Source organism: Salvia splendens, chromosome 7 (assembly GCF_004379255.2).
Source record: "Salvia splendens isolate huo1 chromosome 7, SspV2, whole genome shotgun sequence".
Lineage (NCBI taxonomy): Eukaryota > Viridiplantae > Streptophyta > Magnoliopsida > Lamiales > Lamiaceae > Salvia > Salvia splendens.
The window spans coordinates 4,481,599-4,500,628 of record NC_056038.1 but is presented as its reverse complement, the minus strand read 5'-3'; the positions used below and the strand labels follow the sequence as shown (position 1 = coordinate 4,500,628).

Below are 19,030 nucleotides of genomic sequence, written 5' to 3'. Positions count from 1 at the left end.
CACAATTCAGCTTAACAAGCACTTCGTCTGAAACGAACTGCATTAAGCCAACGATTGTGAGTCAAGCTTCTCAGGAAAGATACAAGACCACAATTCGGCTTAAAGAATAAGCACTTCGTCTGAAACGAACTGCAATAAGGGAAAGTCCGATCCACGCGATAAACCTCGCCAAATTAGGACGAGCCAAGTTCGGTCAAAGAAGTTTACCTCATAAGACCGAGGACGACCATGTCTAGTCAAAGAGGTTTACTGCATAAGACCACTTCGGTTAACTGGGAAAGTCCGATCCACGCGATAAAACTCGCCGAATTAGGACAAGGAAAGTTCGATCCCGGCGACAAAAATCGCCAAGATTAGAACACAAACCAAGTCCGGTCAAAGATGTTTATTTCATCAGACCAAAGACGAGTCCGGACAAAGATGTTTATTTCATCAGACCAAAGACGAGTCCGGTCAAAGATGTTTATTTCATCAGACCAAGGACCAAGCCCGGTCAAAGAAGTTTACTTCATAAGACCAAGGACCAAGTCCGGTCAAAGAAGTTTACTTCATAAGGCCGAGGACAAGTACGATGAAATTTTTTCGCTAAGCTGTAAATACAGTGTTAGAAGCGAAAACAAAATTTCATTTTTCAAATCTTGTTCGGCATACAACTCCGCTACCCTACAAAATGGCGTTACGCTATTACAAAGGACTATTCTACTGTCCGGGGTTGCTAAAGTTGAGCCACCTATTAACAAAATCCTCTGGAAGCCGAGTCCGGTTGTTCCGAGCAGATGAAGAATAAGCAGGTCGACGAGATGCTATCCTCGACCCAACACCTCTTCCGCGAGCCCCAGAAGCTCTAGCCCCTCGGCGATGAAGAGTCTCTGCAATAAGCATCTGCTGATCTTGCTCGCTCATAGTCACAACTCCTCGGCGAATTTCAGTCCGTCCCTGTCTTGACGATTCCGGTTGCTCCTGAGCCCGTTCTCGTCTTGACGTTTCCGGCTGTTCCGGAGTTCGTTGTTGACTTGGAGTAAGATTTTGAACAAGGGAACCAGAGGTTTGATCTGGAGTGCGAGCATCTGTTGGCACGATATGCCGAAGGAATCTTTCTATGGAGGGGCGCGAGAAAGAACAATGTTGTACCGAGAAGCCCAACGCCGCAGTGATTTCACAACTTGTTGGCAAGCCGAGCTCTCCAGCGCATTGTTCCTCCGGAGTACATGATATTCTCCCACAGTTCGTCAACTCGACTCTGAACATCTGATATGGTCACTCCCCCGCGCACACGGATGTAATCCTCGTACGCAGTCCTCTCAGCAATGGTCGTATTCAGCTCGGCCTCCAGATCCTTCTTATCGGACTCTAAGTCCTTATTATCGGCCTCCAGCTTCACTAAACGAGCCAGAAGCTCGTCATTCTTCGTCTGATCGGCTATAGCTCTTTTCTCAGCTTCGTCTAAAGCCGAAGAGTACAGCCGTTTCCAGTGAAGTATCTCCATTTCCTTGGGTACAAAGCAGCTATATTAGTTCGGCAGCTGTACCGAGCAGATAGTAAAATACAACAGGAGTAAAGGCGAGTACGAAAAGCTATACGAAGACAAGTGTAGAGAATTTTTCATTCACAAGGAAAATTTTTTACACTAGGAGGGCTTCAAGGCCATTTTACAAGGAAGAAACCAGAGTAAGAGAAGGGAGACGAAATCATACTCCGCCAGTTTCGTCTCCGGCTCCTCGCTCTGGTTCAGCTTCTTTCTCCCGAGCTACCTCAGCCTCGGCCTCGCATCCTGCCGGCCTCGCCTCCGCCTCCTGATCGGCTTCCTTCTCCGGATGCCCGGCCCGCTCGACTTCGGCCTCCGGCTCCAGCGGCTCGGCCTCACCCTCTCCGTTGTAAGTCGAAGCGGGTGAAACGGGTCCCACGGAGGCAAAGATAGCCTCCAGGTTCTCGTCCGATCAGCTCGACAACTCCGGACTCGGTCTGCAGAAAGCAGGACCGAGGATGAAGCGAGCTCCTCAAGGAGCGGCAGATTCTGAAGCCGAGCTGCTATCTCTCGGCTGTACAGAGGCAGCACGACGTCGGCCCCCTGCTCGCCCTTATCGGTAATTAGCCTTACCACTACCGACAAAGGCCGAGAACTGGCTGCTCAAAAAGAGTTTCTCCGTGTAAACACGGAGAGCCTCCCCCTGGGCAGCCACGGCGGCTGCCTCCTTCTGAGCCTCCCGGAGCTTCGTCTGCTCTCGCAGGATGATGAGCTGGTTTTTGGCTGACCGAGCTTCATCCTGAGCCGAGATCCTAGCAGCTCGGGCCTCTCAAATTTGGCCTCAGCCTGTTCGGCCAGACTACGAGCAAGATGCAACTTCTTCTGCATCTCCTCGTAGTCATGGGATGCTTTGGAGAGCTCCACGGAGACGAGCTTCGCTCTCTGAAGATGAACAAGGAAAAAAGTCAACAGAAGGCCCATCAAAAATGTGGAAAAGAAGCCAAGTCAGAAAGCTTACCTCCACAAAATTCGTCGGCCATTGAAAAGGCTCAGGGACGTGTTCCGGGATGTCTGCAACCACCTCGGAGATGACCAGGTCTTTCCCCGGCACTCTTGGGGACTCATGAAGTTTCCCCTTCCCTTTAGCCGAAGATGGCTCCGGCTCTTTCGGATCCGAAGAAGAGGTTTTTTGCCTCTTCGGATTCTTTTCGGCTTCAGACGCCGACCGAGGGGCTCTCTGCCTCTCCGGCCCCGCAAGCTCGGAGGACTTTCGGATAGCTTATTCAGCATGTACACTGCCAAAAAGCAAGAAAGCAAGTTAGTTTTCTTCGCTAAAGCAGTAGAGCATAAAGATAAAGAGAAATCCTCACCCTCGGCCTCTTCGTCCGAAGACGAGATGTCGAACACGACGTCGCCCTTGACGAGCTCAGACTCCGTGTATTGTTTCCTAACTATGGGAATCTTGTTGAGCTCGCCATCGAGCTCGTCCAACGGTTCAGGCCGAGGATGACGGATAACGGACTTCGGCCCTCTCCAGGGAAAACTAGGAGCCGCGGTCCTATCATAGTAGAAGAAGCGGTTTTGCCACTTCGGCCACTTCGTTTTACAAAAGGCCCTAAAGGGCTGTACAGGGATCAAGTAAAACCAAGACCCCTTCCTCTTAAATTGAAAGAATTTAAGGATCGCCTTCAAAGACAAATCCCTTCCTAACCTACGGAGTTCGGCAGCAAAGGCCGACAAGTGCCTCCAAGAGTTCGGAGTCACCTGGCCTAAAGGAAGTTGAAAAAAATCTAGTAAATCTATAAAGGCAGAAGGGAGGGGGAAACGAAGCCCGCATTCTAAGCAGGCCTCGTACACGGTGGCGTAACCCTCCGGCGGGGAGTCAGCCCTATGATCACCGTCAGGTACCACCGCCTTCCCCCAGGAAAAAAGTATTTTTCGGGTAGGGACATCACAGTATCCTTACTCAAAATACTATGGAAATACTCTACGGTCTTCTCCCCGGACTCTTTCCGGCCAGAAGACCCCTTACCGCCTCTCCTAACGCTACCCGACTCCGAAGAAGAAGAAGAAGAAGACATTTTTCTTACTTTTTGAAGGTGAAGAAAGTCTGAAGAAATTCTTGAAAGCGGAGAGAGAATCTTCGCAAAAAAGAGAGAGTGCAGAAGAAGCAGTCGCAAAAGTGCTTCAATGATGAAGAAAGGAGGTATTTATCAGATTCGGCGAAGATTTCAAAATCGTCGCACCGTTTCGAATCCCACCTTTTCAGGATTCAACGGCCGGATTTTACTGTCGCATTTAATGCAGTCACGCGCAAGGCACGTCCCCTGACATCAGCCTCCCCCTTGCCTTTATCCAGAATGCCGAAGTGACTCACTTCTCCGAAGTGATTCACTTCGCCCTTCGGGGGGGGTAGTGATGGGGTGCGTACTAAACAAGCCCAACAGCAATGACGGCCCATCAGCCCAAAGCCCAAGGAAGAGTATGAGTTCGGCATTACCAAAGAGTTCGGCCTCAGCCTACAGCTCGGTAAAAGCCAACCTATCAAGCTCTACTCTCAGATCGGCAACCAAAGCAGGAGTATGAGTTCGGCATTACCAAAGAGTTCGGCCTCAGCCTACAGCTCGGTAAAAGCCAACCAATCAAGCTCTGTTCTCAGGTCGGCATCAAGCTCTACTCAAAGATCGGCAACCAAAGCAGTTCGGTCTCAGTATTCGACCGAACAAGGAGTTAGTGGACCCATACAGGATGTCCAACACACCCACTACCACGTGGTGTCAACTCAGGCCACGATCGTAGGCCATGACCTACGCTACATCCACGATCTTAGGCCATGACCTACACGACATCCACGACTTAGGGTGGAGATGCAAGCCACGATCTTAGTTCCATATATAAATAGAACTTAGATCTGATATGAGGGGGTTAGAATCTCTCTAGAGAAAAAATCATATAGCAAGTCTGTGTTGTAAGCTGTAATTCGCAGATCAAGCAATACAAACCTGCACCCATTTCTCCCCGTGGACGTAGATTTACCTCAGTAAATCGAACCACGTAAAATTTCCGTGTCGTAATTTATTTTTACGAGCATTCATCATCATCAATAATTCGCGGATTCATCAGTACTGATCTGGAGATGAGCACCAGATTTCCATCGCCCTGCAACGTAAATTTGAATCTCCCTTTCGAGAAATTGGTCGCAGAGAAGCTGGAATATAGAACACTACTTTGTCGATTGAGTACCTGAGTCAATAATAAGACGATGAAGTGCAATTTGGCTGGTAAGACGCTTCCCATCTAATCTAATGATAGATGGAAACCATTATTGATCATCTTTTATTAAAGGAAAAAAAAAATACCTGAGTCGGTAATAAAGTGTCAGTGGGGGAATCAAAACTCTGCCAGAGGATAGCCGAAGTGTTGGAGGCAAGCACGAGGTTTCCAGTGTCGAGCATGGCGGCGTAGGAAACCGTACCTGACTAGCCCACACCCGACGCCCTGTTTGATCGACTAGCTCCAGCGTTCCGTCTGTGGAAAGCTGGACTGTCGATCCAGCAGAAACTGGTTCGTCACGATTAGCTGACCAAACTAGTGTTTTATCATGTATTTGATCGAACCAGATGGCTAGCAAGAAAGCTCCAGGAGAGATCTGCCAGAACCCGAAAGTGAATTCACCCGAAGGCGACGTCCAGGTGGAATTGGCATTGGCGTTTGCGACGATGGAGGAGCGCAGAGTTACGTTCCTGTTGAGTGATTCTTGGGCTATCACTGAAAATGGAAATCCGGTGATTATGATAAAATTGATGATGATTAACAATGAGAAGCTGCATGAAGCCATTTTAATGTTCCATGTTTGTGGGAGTGGAGGAATTGGAAGATTTATTAGTAGTCTGTCTAGTCTTGGACTCTTGGTTAATGTTTGGCTGAGTCTTGGATGGTTTAATTGGACGTATCAACCACCAAAAAGAAAAATTGGTTATGTACATGTACATTGATTTCTTTCGGTTTCAGTTTCAGATTTCCTAAATTTGATTTCTATCTACTAGTGTTAAATTCGGACCTTAAGAAAAAAAATTAGAAGTGCATTTCAAAGAATTTTATTCTGTTTGACTGCATTTATATCTAGACACTAATGTCTTCAAAATGTATCAAGACTCTGAAATGAAACTAATCAGTAATCACTATGAAGTTCATATTTGGACCGAACCCAATTCCTATTATAGTTATAATTACAGTTCCTTTTTTTTATCTATACATATCCTCTCTCTCATTATATAGTACTCCTTGTACTACTATTATACTCCCTCCATCCTAAGAAAGATACCCATTCCTTGAGTGACATGAGAATTTATGCAACTTTATTTTGTGTGCAAGTGGAAATTGTAAAGTAAGAGAGAATGAATAAAGTTAAGATAAAAATATTTTCATTTTTAGTAATGGACCATCTTGATTGGACAAACCAAGAATGAAAGTGAATAGTGAGTCAAATGGAGCATAGGAAAACAAGATTGGCTGATTGCTAGACCCAGTCGTAGAAAGAACATTATACTCCGAGTATTTAATTTCTGTTAGACTATTTTATTTCGGATGCAAGATTAATTGGAGCTCATTCAATTAAAATCTACTGGTTAATTTTCTGCAATTAAGTATACATTAGTTTTTACTTTTGACCAATTTTATGGAGTATATTTTGTCACCAAGCGATGTCTTTTTTTTAGCCGAGCTTCTCTCCCATGGATACATAGTGTGTGCGTATAATAGCATCCACACCAAGGAGCTCAAATTTATCTTATCTACTGTATTTTAACTATATTTATGAGTCCCATACCAATTTTTAATAGTTTTTTTTTTATTTTTCGTTTCTTAATTAAGAGACATCCCTTGCAACAATTTATCTCATCATTTCATTAAGTCTCACTATTCTATTTTTTAATTTAAAAATATTATTAATAAAAACATTTTAATATAATAAAACTTTATTAAAAAGCCTGAAAATGATAATACAAATTTCTAAAAATTTAAACTTACATAATTTAAATCCTAAAAAATTAAATTTGCATAAAAGAAATTTTTAAAAAATTTAAAAAAAGAAAAAAAAAAACGGTAATATTTGAGGAAGTAATAAATTTTTTTAATAATTTTTTTTGTTTTTTAAAATAAAAATTTCAAAGGTCAAAACGACGTCCACTAGTGGGATGCGGACGTCGCCCTCTCCATATCATGCCACGTGTGCCAAGCGTGTCGTCTCCACAGACGGAGCCGTGGTCTCCGCAGTGAGCCTCGTGGAATCGTCCCACCGGGACAAGCCATTTCGCCGCGGAGACCACCTTTGAGGCTGCTCTAACAATTTCACAAACTCTAAATTTGTGACATAAAAGCATTAATGATCAAGTGTGCGTGTTCTACTAACAAAATTCGTAGAGCCTATTTTAATTGCTATAATTCTGAAAAGTAATTGAAATACTCCTATACTTTGAAAAGTTCTCTTGACGCGCTACAAGCCTAGCCCATAATAGGGCAATGGATGGAGGGTCACCCATATAGGACAAAAAACTAATAAATAAAAATAATTCTAACTTAACCCAACCCAACCCAACCCAACCTCCCTTCCCATTGTCAAGTAGCCGGCCTTTCCAAAAAGTGGAGGTCATGTACACATGGTACAACCCTAGTGGTTAATATTGAAAAACTTTTATTTTTATTTATTGATTTATTTTATTACTAGTTGTATCATATTTGGTTATTGTATAAATTTGTACTTATATTTTTATTGCAATAAGAAATATATTTATCCATATATAGATTTACATTTTTAATCTTGAACATTTTACACTAAATTAATTTTTAATTTTTTTATTACTTTTAGTTCTGAATTTGTTTAATATGTTGAAGAAAATGTTGAAGCCTTTCGCTATTCCACTCAACGGATCGGGAGCTTGTCATCATATATGACTAATCGAGCTCAACTCCGCAATAGAGAAGCTCATATTGCTCTTCGTGAAGATTTGATTGAGCATATTTGGATTAAATTTGGCACAAACAATTAAATATGTACTAATGTTTATCATGTTTAAGCTAGCTTTTTTTTCACTCTTCATTTGTATTTTGGTTTGTTTATTTCTATTATCGCCTTTTATTTTTTAATGTGTGTAATTTATTATTATATTGTGCTTTAATTATTTGAATATCTAATATTTTCTGTTTAAAATTTGAATCATATATTTTTTTATTATAATTTTTAGACATTATTTAATATATCTAAAGTAACTATAAATTAAAATATTAATATAAAATATATGAAAAAGAAAATATTTAATTGGATTGGGTTGGGGTCACTGATGGAAGTAAAAAAGTTGATGGGGGTTGAATTGGGAGAGGGTTGTGTATAAGGAGGATAGAGAAATGAATATTTTATTAAAAATTTGATTGGGGTTGGCTTGGGTGAGTGTCACGGATGGAAGAGCAACGTGACTCCAGCCCTCACACCATAGTCCTGATTATAGAGGGAATAGTATTTTTTATTTGTCACCGCTCAATATTGTCAAACCTTTATGATCCGATCTGCAATAGGCATTGAGGGAAATTATGAATTTGAATCCGCCAAAATTCAACAAGAACAACAGCGGCGAACGATCTTTGTCCCAGAGCTTCGAACAACATCAGCGTCTCTTAGGCTGTGAAGGAAACGGCAGCGCGAATGAGGGCTTTCGGGGTCAGGATTTTGGTGAACAACACCTTCACTCGAAATGGGACTCACGCCAAATAGGGCCCCGACGGGGAGAGTGAATGGCGGTGTTGGCTCGTCGGAGTAAATCGAATGGAGATTGGATGGAATGAGTGATGCCGCAATTGTTCAAGTAAGTTCAATGGATTCTGCTAGCAATTACTTACTCCTATCGTAGCCATCCCTTCCAACTAAATTACTCCCACAATTTAATCCTATATGGATAATCAGATGATAATGAGTATTCCAACTGAACAACACTAATATACTATGGTGGTGTTTGGTTTCCAAGATAAAATAATACCAAGATACAATCTAGAATTGAGTTGTGAGATTATTTTAGTTATAGGAGTTAATTATGACTAATTATCCCATGATTAACCATCTAAGATTGAGTTGTGAGATTGAATCTCATGAACCAAACACACTACAAATTTGATCCCGAATACAATCTTGCAAACATAACACTCCATTTGAATTAGAAGATAAAACCATGCTGTTAAGAACATCTATTGTACTTATCATCAAGAACAGGCATTAGTTTATTTTTTTTTTACATATTTTATGAGTGTGAATAGTTAATAGTAATGTATTTTTATCATTTTAGCTATATATTAGTCATCGTGATTAGAACCGTCAACATTACATCTTATATATCAATATTGCGCTATTATTTGGTCCATCACATTAAAAATGACACTCTTATTTCACTTGCAATACATTCAAATAAACTTCTAAAATTTGTATTAGAAGCAAATGGGGCACTATTTTATGAACATGGAAATAGTAATTAGTGTACAAATGCAGCAGGATCTGGGGCAGTTGGGACTTGCATCGATCCTTGAAGCATATGCATTACTATATTCATGTGAGGCCTCAATGTTGGATCTTCTTGAATGCACCATATGGCTGTCTTCACATATATCTCCAACGTTTTCATGTCGCTCTTCGCCTCCTCATCGCCCGCCACCAGCAAATCTAATGCCCCTTGATGGTAACAATCATAGGCCCAGTCAGCAAGAACAGCTTCTCCCTCGTCTTCCACATCTGCTTCATAACTCCTTCTGCAACACATCAGCTCAAGCAGCATGATTCCGAAGCTGTACACATCCACTTTGACTGTTATGGGCATGTTCCTGAACCATTCCGGAGCCACATATCCTTTTGTCCCCCTTATTCCGGTCATGGTTCTAGTCTGATCAGCTTTGAGAAGCTTTGCTAGCCCAAAATCTGCTATTTTTGGGGCGAAAGACTTGTCTAGAAGCACGTTCTGAGGCTTGATGTCGCAGTGTATGATGGGCACGCTGCAGTCTTCGTGCAGATAGCAAATCCCTCTTGCTATTGCAAATGCAATCTGCACTCTTGTATACCAGTTAGGACGTGGTGATTTTTGGAAGAGGAAAGTGGCTAGAGAGCCATTAGTCATGAACTCGTATACCAAAATTCTGTTCTGGCCTTCATCGCAATACCCAAGCAGCTGCACAAGGTTCTTATGGTTGGTTCTGCTAATTGAGCTTACTTCAGCTTTGAACTCATCATCCGCTTGCTCGAAGATCTTGTGCAGCTTCTTGACAGCAACAACCTTCCCATCATTTTTTAGAGTACCTCTGTAGACTATGGAGCAAGCACCCCTGCCCAATTCTTCACTGAATCCATTGGTTGCCTCTTCTATCTCTTTGAAGCTGAAGCTACTTATCGTGCTCACTCCAGCAGGTTGTACATGGCTCCTCTGTTCCATTATTGATTTTGTACGTCTCAAGTAGAAAACGATAAAGAAACTCGAAAGAAGAAACAATAACACCGAACAGCCTAACAAGGCCGACAGTGTTACAGTGAGAGCAGTGGAGCTACTCTTACTACTCTCTCGGCCGGTGGCAGTGATGTTGGGATTCGAAGTGAAAGTGTTGTTTATCCTGACCTTTATCAAGGCCTTTCCATCAAAGCCAGGATCCAGCCTCCCATTGGTGAAGGGCAGTGACTTCTTAAAACAATTTCCATTATAAACTATTGCAGCAGCACAGAAGCAATCGGAAAGGCAGGATTGGCGACACGATGCCTCGTCGATGTTCCTCAAATTCACATAATCCACGACAGGCCAATCTATGTTGTACATCTCGTCGAATATGAAACTCTGTGCATCCCGCACATCATCGTCGCATCTGTGTTGCGCGAAATCAGGCGCGCAACCAGTTAGGCCGCTCCTCGGTTTGTAACCCGTGGGGCAGCCGCAGCTCGGTCGTCCGTCAGCTTTTATTGAGCAGTAGCTGTTGAAACCGCAAGCCCCTCCGCCCGTATGTTTTTCTAAAACAGCACGACATATGTTGGAAGGCTTAAAATCACGTATAGACCACGAAGAATTAGAAGACTTGAGATACTCATAATGGCGGAGGACCCCGTCGTGTTCTAGCACCAGTCTCTGGTAAAACTTCCCGGCCAGAGGCCCGCTGTCGAAGAGTGGTCGGAGTAGGGTTCTGTTCGGCCGGATGAGGTCGATGCTGCCGGAATCATTGAAGATCAACCGGAAGCCGGTTTCAATAGTATTCGATGACCAATAGGTATTTCCGTTTAGGTCCAATGGGTATGATTGGATGGTGAGAACCAGATCACCGTCGGCCTTCAACGTAAATAAGAATCTCCCTGTCGAGAAATTGGTTGCCGAGATGCTAGAATATAGAGCGCCTTCTCGGTTTAGTACCTGTGTCAGCAATAATGTATCAGGAGGGAAAACAAAACAAAACTCCGTCACAAGATGGCTGAAATGCAACTCAGTTGATAAGACGCTTTTCCTTATTAAATGAGAAAAAAGAGTACTTGAGTTGGTAATAATGTGTCAGTGGGGGAATCAAAACTCTGCCATAGGATGGCTGAAGTGTTGGAGGCAAGCACGAAGTTTCCGGTGTCGAGCATGGTGGCGTGGGCCACCGTACCTGACGTGGCCTGATTAGCCCATATCCATCGGTTTCTTTGATCGAAGAGCTCCAGTGTTCCATCCGCTGAAAGGTGGACGGTTGATCCAGCGGGAACTGGTTCGTCGCGGTTGGCGGACCAAACTAGGGTTTTGTCGGGTAGTTGATCGAACCATATGGCTAGCAAGAAGGCTCCGGGTGCAACCTGCTTGAACCCGAAAGCGAATTCGCCCGAAGGCGATGTCCATGTGGAATTGGAGTTTGCGACGATGGAGGAGCCAAGAGTTACGTTCTTGTTGGTTGATTCTTGGGCTGTCAATGAAATTGGTGATACGGTGATACGAGTATTATCATTATTAATTAGTTTAGATATATTAGGGATTTACATATCTTTTCGTATATTTGTTTCTTGTTCCCTAAGCTAGTATTCTAGTATTATAAATAGGGATAGGATGTTATCATTTTATGAATTCAATGAATATATTATTTTCCACAAACTTGTCTTGAGTAACAAGAATATCATATTTCGTTTCCAAATTGTTGTTCATCGGAGAACGTCCGAAAATCAGCAATTCGTGAGCTTTCCTTCGAGCACGTCGAAGGTTCGATCACCTTATCTCTCCGAGAAGTTAGCCATCCGGCCTCGTTACGGAGAACGTCCGTAACAACTGGTGCTTTCATCCCGTGCTCATCCTCCGTCTTCATTCATCCGTATCCCCCAAATTATTTCCCACCCCCCGTCAAAAAAAAGAGAGAAAGAAAAACAATCAGCCGCAGCTCCACCACCACGGTCACGCCTAATCCTCCACCTTCTTCATCCATAACCCATATTTCACCAGCAAAAAAAAAAAAAAAAACCACCGAACCCTCCACTCCAACTTCATTTTTTCCCTTATTAGTTATGGCTACTTACCACCAATATCAGCCCCCTCCTTCTAGCGCCAGCGGCGACGATCAGCCGCGATATCCGCGACGCAATTTCCAGGCGGCCGCCGAGGCGCCGCACGATGTGGCAGGAACAGCCGCGATTTTCTCCACCGGGTTGGAGAAGATCTTGGCGCGATTTGACAGAATGGAACTCAGGCTGGAGAAGTTGGAAGCGCCGCCCGATCCCGAAACTGATCCCCCCTATTTCTCGGACGAACTTGATGACGAGGCGTATCACTCCCCGCGCGACACTTGGGCGGCAGAGGACGATGTCAACCGGCCTTTCATCCACGGTCGCCGAGATCTTGGTGGGGATATCCGTCGTCAACGTGGAGCTGCCCGCGATATACGCTGCCGAGGGGGCCGTTTTCTGCAGTTCGGCACGACAGCTGCCCCCTATCGCTCGCGCCAGGACACTCTGCAGTGTTCTAGTTGGGATAGGCAGCCTGATCGGTACACTCAGGAGTTTGATAGCGGCTTTCGGGGGTACCGACAACCTACATCGTGGGACCTCCCCATCAACCGCCCCTCCTGTTGGGATCCTCCCAGTAACCAATCAATGCCGAGCTTCCAGCCCTACGACCCACCACGGTCATGGCAGCCCTCTTGTTGGGAACCACCACCTCACCGTGCATCGCAAGGATACTCGGATTATGATCAGCCATCAGCGTGTCTGCCTCGTGGTTGGGATACACCCAGGCGACAAACCGATCACTTCCGGCAGCAGCGCAGCCCACGCACGGGCACACAACCTTGGCACCCTGAAATCATGGGGTTTGAAGAAAAGACCGAGGAATATGATCAAGCATCCGAAAAAAAAGAGGATTTTGAACAAGACTCAAACTTCTCCTCGCCCTTTTACTTCAAATTGTTGAATCCTTATTTCTCTGTTAATCAAGAGAGTTCATCAGAAAAAGAAAAGATTGTTTCTTTGGAAGGTGTTTGTGGCGAATATGAAGAGGAGAATTTTCGAGCAGAAGGGAAGATGGTGGATGAAGAATTTTGCTATGAAATCGAATTGATTCCCCGCAGCCATTCTTCAAGCCTTGATCAAGAATCGGATGCTCATCGGGAAATGGAAAAAAATGATTCCTCGAACTGGATGGGTAGTTTTCTGGATGAGGAGAAGGAATCAAAATCATCTCTATTGGATGATGATAATCATGAAATAAGACAACTTTCGATGATGAGGAGTTCATAGAGATGGAGCCTCAATCGGTGAAGCTGAGTGATGATTTGGATTTGAATTTGGAGTTGGAGAGACAGAGTGATTCATCTTCATCACCATCATGTGCTGATGCAAATAGTAGTTCACAACAGAAGTGTTGGGATTCAGATCATGAAAATGAAGATGTAGATGATGGAGGAGATGTTTTGTTCCAACTCCAGAATTGGGTGTACCAGATGAAGATGGTACCCAAGAGCTGCAGAATCAGAGGCCTTCCAACGATATCCGAGGACTCGGAAACTCCCGAGATGATTGAAGATTTGAGGCCTCTTGAAATCGATCACAAGATTGGGTTCAAGGAGGTGATTGATGGAATCCAGAGATTCTACAAGAGCTATACAAACGAAATGAGAAAACGGGACATCTTGAACTATCGGGCATCACATGCTGCTATTTGTTTCTTGCAACTGAAGGAAACTAAGCCATTCACAGCAGGGAAAACAAGGGCTGACTTTGGTTTGCCGAGATTCTTGGCTGGGAAAGGGCGTCGAGATTTGGAGGTGGTGTATGTAGTCGCGTTCGATCCAGGAGGGAAAGTCTCAATGCTCTTGTTACCATCAACTTTGTCCGTTGATCTATGGTCCCCACCTTGAGGACAAGGTGGATTTCAACCGTGGGGGAGTTGATACGAGTATTATCATTATTAATTAGTTTAGATATATTAGGGATTTACATATCTTTTCGTATATTTGTTTCTTGTTCCCTAAGCTAGTATTCTAGTATTATAAATAGGGATAGGATGTTATCATTTTATGAATTCAATGAATATATTATTTTCCACAAACTTGTCTTGAGTAACAAAAATATCATATTTCGTTTCCAAATTGTTGTTCATCGGAGAACGTCCGAAAATCAGCAATTCGTGAGCTTTCCTTCGAGCACGTCGAAGGTTCGATCACCTTATCTCTCCGAGAAGTTAGCCATCCGGCCTCGTTACGGAGAACGTCCGTAACATACGGTGCTAATGCTAATGCTAATGATAAACAATAGCAATCTGCATGAAGCCATTTGATTTGAGTGTTCCATGTTTGTGGGAGTGGATGATGAATTGGAAGATTTATGAAAAGTCAGTCTTGGTCAATGGTTGGCCGAGTCTTGGATATATGATGGATTAATGAATGCCGTTCACTGTCGGATTTCATAAATTTGATCTCCATCTACTAGTCATGGAACCGTGTAAAATTTGGATAAACTATATTTAAATTCTAAGTTTGTGGTATTTGAATAATCGTTGCTGGACGTGTCGGAATTGTGCCTCTGAATAAAACGTTGACACTTTAAGGTAGTTTGTATTGCAGTAACTCCCTTTTTACTACACTAAACTAAAAATATAAATATGTGAGTGAAGTGTATCTGTGTATGAAATCGATCGTGTGGAGAAAAGAATATTTCATTTTAAAAATAATTTATCATTACTTTATTTGACATGAAAAAAACAAAAAGTAGTCCGTTAACGTTTTGCAGGTCCCTTTGAATTATTCAGAAAATTGTACGGTGCTTATATGCGTTGAACACGTCGTTTATCAGGGGGCATTAATTTCAAGGAAAATTTTCTGTTTCACAGAGACATAAATGTCGGTTTGAATGAAAACATGTTAGACGTTTTGGTCCCTTTGAATTATTCAGAAAATTGTATGGTGATTATGCGTTGAACAGGTCGTTTCTCAAGGGGAATTCATTTCAAGGAAAAATTTCTGTTTCACATAAACATAAATGTCGGTTTGAATGAAAACATTTCGAAATCCTAAATCCGGTGTCGAAGCAAAATAGTAGCTCTTTAAAAGGTGGACGGAGGGAGGACTTCTGCGGGACGAAGGAGAAAATTTGACAATAACTACGGGTTCCAATAGTGCATCCAATATGTATGAATCAACTAGATAATAATATGAAGCAATAACAAAAATAGTAACAATAAAATTTTACGTGGGAAATCTTCTTTAATATGAAGAAATAAAATTCACGATACAGTCGATACCCATCAATCTACAAATTTATTAAGGGAAAGAATGCAACCAACAAAATCACTAGCTAAGCAATGCAATTTCAAAATATATGCAAGAACATCTTAGAACAACGGCTCGTGCAAAAAACATACTTTCTCCGTCCGTGAAATATTGTCCAGTTTTGTCATTTGACATGGAAAAGACAAAAAAGTAGTCAGTTGACGTTTTGGTCCCTTTGAATTATTCAGAAAATTGTATGGTGATTATGCGTTGAACAAGTCGTTTCTCAAGGGGAATTCATTTCAAGGAAAAATTTCTGTTTCACATAAACATAAATGTCGGTTTGAATGAAAACATTTCGAAATCCTAAATCCGGTGTCGAAGCAAAATAGTAGCTCTTTAAAAGGTGGACGGAGGGAGGACTTCTGCGGGACGAAGGAGAAAATTTGACAATAACTACGGGTTCCAATAGTGCATCCAATATGTATGAATCAACTAGATAATAATATGAAGCAATAACAAAAATAGTAACAATAAAATTTTACGTGGGAAATCTTCTTTAATATGAAGAAATAAAATTCACGATACAGTCGATACCCATCAATCTACAAATTTATTAAGGGAAAGAATGCAACCAACAAAATCACTAGCTAAGCAATGCAATTTCAAAATATATGCAAGAACATCTTAGAACAACGGCTCGTGCAAAAAACATACTTTCTCCGTCCGTGAAATATTGTCCAGTTTTGTCATTTGACATGGAAAAGACAAAAAAGTAGTCAGTTGACGTTTTGGTCCTTTGAATTATTCAGAAAATTGTATGGTGATTATGCGTTGAACAAGTCGTTTCTCAAGGGGAATTCATTTCAAGGAAAAATTCTGTTTCACACAAAACATAAATGTCGGTTTGAATGAAAAAATTTCGAAATCCTAAATCCGGTGTCGAAGCAAAATAGTAGCTCTTTAAAAGGTGGACGGAGGGAGGACTTCTGCGGGACGAAGGAGAAATTTGACAATAACTACGGGTTCCAATAGTGCATCCATATGTATGAATCAACTAGATAATAATATGAAGCAATAACAAAAATAGTAACAATAAAATTTTACGTGGGAAATCTTCTTTAATATGAAGAAATAAAATTCACGATACAGTCGATACCCAAAATCTACAAATTTATTAAGGGAAAGAATGCAACCAACAAAATCACTAGCTAATCAATGCAATTTCAAAATATATGCAAGAACATCTTAAAACAACGGCTCGTGCAAAAAACATACTTTCTCCGTCCGTGAAATATTGTCCAGTTTTGTCATTTGACATGAAAAAGACAAAAAAGTAGTCAGTTGACGTTTTGGTCCCTTTGAATTATTCAGAAAATTGTATGGTGATTATGCGTTGAACAAGTCGTTTCTCAAGGGGCATTAATTTCGAGGAAAAATTTCTGTTTCATAGAAACATAAATGTCGGTTTTAATGAAAACATTTCGAAATCCTAAATCAAATGCCGAAGCAAAATAGTAGCTCTTTAAAAGGTGGACGAAGGGAGGACTTCTGTTGGACGAAGGAGAAAATTTGACAATAACTAAGGGGTCCAATAGTGCATCCAATATGTATGAATCAACTAGATAATAGTATGGAGCAATAACAAAAATAGTAACACTAAAATTTTACATGGGAAATCTTCTTCAATATGATGAGATAAAAATCACGATACAGTCGATACCCATCAATCTACAAATCTATTAAGGGAAATGTAAAAATCATGGATTAAATATGCCCGGTCAATGGTTTTGACCAAAGAATAAATGTGACGAGACATTTAATTTTGTGAAATTAAATGATATAGCGTCGATCTACATTTTACGTAGATAAATGTAGTATATTCACTTTCTCAAATCCGATTTCCGGTGAGTGAGAAATAGTGGATTAAAGTTGGGCATAATTAGCTTTTAATTAAAGCTTGGAGCATGTGCTTAGGGAATAATTAACTAGTGTTAATTATCCCACATTGGAAGATTAATACATCTTTAATGTGTTTAAATTAAGTGACTTTATGTTACTTAATAATTATAGTGGATCAAGATGGGTGAAAAAGCCCACACGCGCGCACGCGCGCGCGTCGCCGCCGCCGCCCGCCCGAGCCCGAGCCCGTGCTCGTGGGCCGCGGGCCCGATCCCAATCCCGATCCCGATCCCAATCCCGATCCCGATCTTGGGCTTGGGCTTGGACTTGGACTTGGACTTGGATCTTGGTCTTTGGGTGGTCTTTGGGCTTGGGGCTTGGCCCAAACTATTCTTTTTGGACCACCGCCGAGTCAGCAATCCAAGTGGCTTGACACGTCGTCAAGCGAGGCACAGTCACGGCTGCCACGTGAGAAATCCACACGCTCCACATGCGATAGGCACACGCCTGCCACACGCTCGTAACCGACGGCGGTTACGAATCTGCCATGATGAGCCTTCATGGCTCGGTTGACCCTGCATGGTGGCTTGGCCTATAAATAGGCTATAGCCATACCACTGCATTAGGACACACAATTCCAAGCATTCTCTGCATCATAAGCTCTCTCCCTCTCTGCATTGTCTTTCTGTCGAAGCTCTGCCCTCTCCTCCATCCAGTTCGCCAGAGCTCTACTGATTGCGGTGCTGCATCAAAAGAGACGTAGTCGTTTTACCTTTGGGGACGAAACGCCAAACCGAAGAGTACTACCGGGGCGTATCTCGTCTTGCGGGAAGAGGCCTCCTCGACTCGGCTAAACATTCACGGTTTATTTATTTCATTGTAATTCAGTTCAGTTTCGTTTCTTGTATTCCTTCTTTTGGGTTTTATTACGCCCGGCTTTTATCTCTTGTAATCAGTAGAACCAACAGGAAAGAATGCAACCAACAAAATCACTAGCTAATCAATGCAATTTCAAAATATATGCAAAAACATCTTAAAACAACAGCTCGTGCAAAAAATCATTCCGTGAAATATTGTCCAGTTTTGCCATTTGATCAGTCCGGGAAATGTTCCCACTTTGCTTTTTTATTCAGTTTTGGTAAATGGACCACACTTTAATTTCCACTAATTCATTACACTCACATTCTATTATAAAACTAATATTTAAATGTGGAACTGACATTCCACTAACTTTTTCAATTCATTTTTCTTCATATTTCTTAAAACTCGCGCCGAGTCAAATGTGGACAACATTTCGCGGACGGAGAGAATAACTTAAAATCAGAATGACTCAAATCGACCTCCTTCAATCAAAATGAAGAGTGATGAATTTTCTCTCTTTCAATAAAATATTCCAGGAGAATCCTTTTCCCCTTTTCTTCCGTACGTTGGTCCTGTAAAGTAAAAAATGCTGATGCAAAAAGGTTTTTTCAACATTTGACACATTTAGTGGTCAAAATGGCCAATTAGATCACAAAATTGGGGTTCCAAAAATATCCAATAAATTCATTACCACACAACTATGTGAGGGATCTTGCTATCTCGGCAAGAGATCAACAAATCAAAGTTGCATCTTGCCAAAATCTTAGTCATCGTATCAGCCCTATTACCATTTATATGAACTTTTCTCGAATTTAATCCTCTTTTCATCCAACAAATATCAATAGTCTAACACTTGCAAATTAAATGACCTATTTTTATTTATTCTACTTTACCTTTATAATCTTGAAAATATTCGATTGATGGTACTATCCATTTAAAATGAGGCCATAAACTGCATCTTAGTGGACAACAATCAAAACTTTATATAAAGTGATAAGTTCCTCCTTATGTTACATAAATGTTGGGGTGATATTGGATTGCAGGTACCGCGACGATCCCTATGACAGAATATGG

At 42.0% G+C, this 19,030-nt stretch overlaps 1 protein-coding gene across 1 annotated transcript; it reads right to left on the bottom strand.

The window, feature by feature from the left end:
• Positions 1–8,979: 8,979 nt before the first annotated feature.
• On the bottom strand, positions 8,980–11,096 carry LOC121741722 (G-type lectin S-receptor-like serine/threonine-protein kinase LECRK2). The gene is made up of 2 exons (XM_042134607.1): positions 11,001–11,096; positions 8,980–10,884 (listed from the first exon to the last, which is right to left on the bottom strand). Exons 1-2 carry the CDS (start codon positions 11,094–11,096, stop codon positions 8,980–8,982), a joined length of 2,001 nt encoding a protein of 666 aa, XP_041990541.1.
• Positions 11,097–19,030: the final 7,934 nt, after the last annotated feature.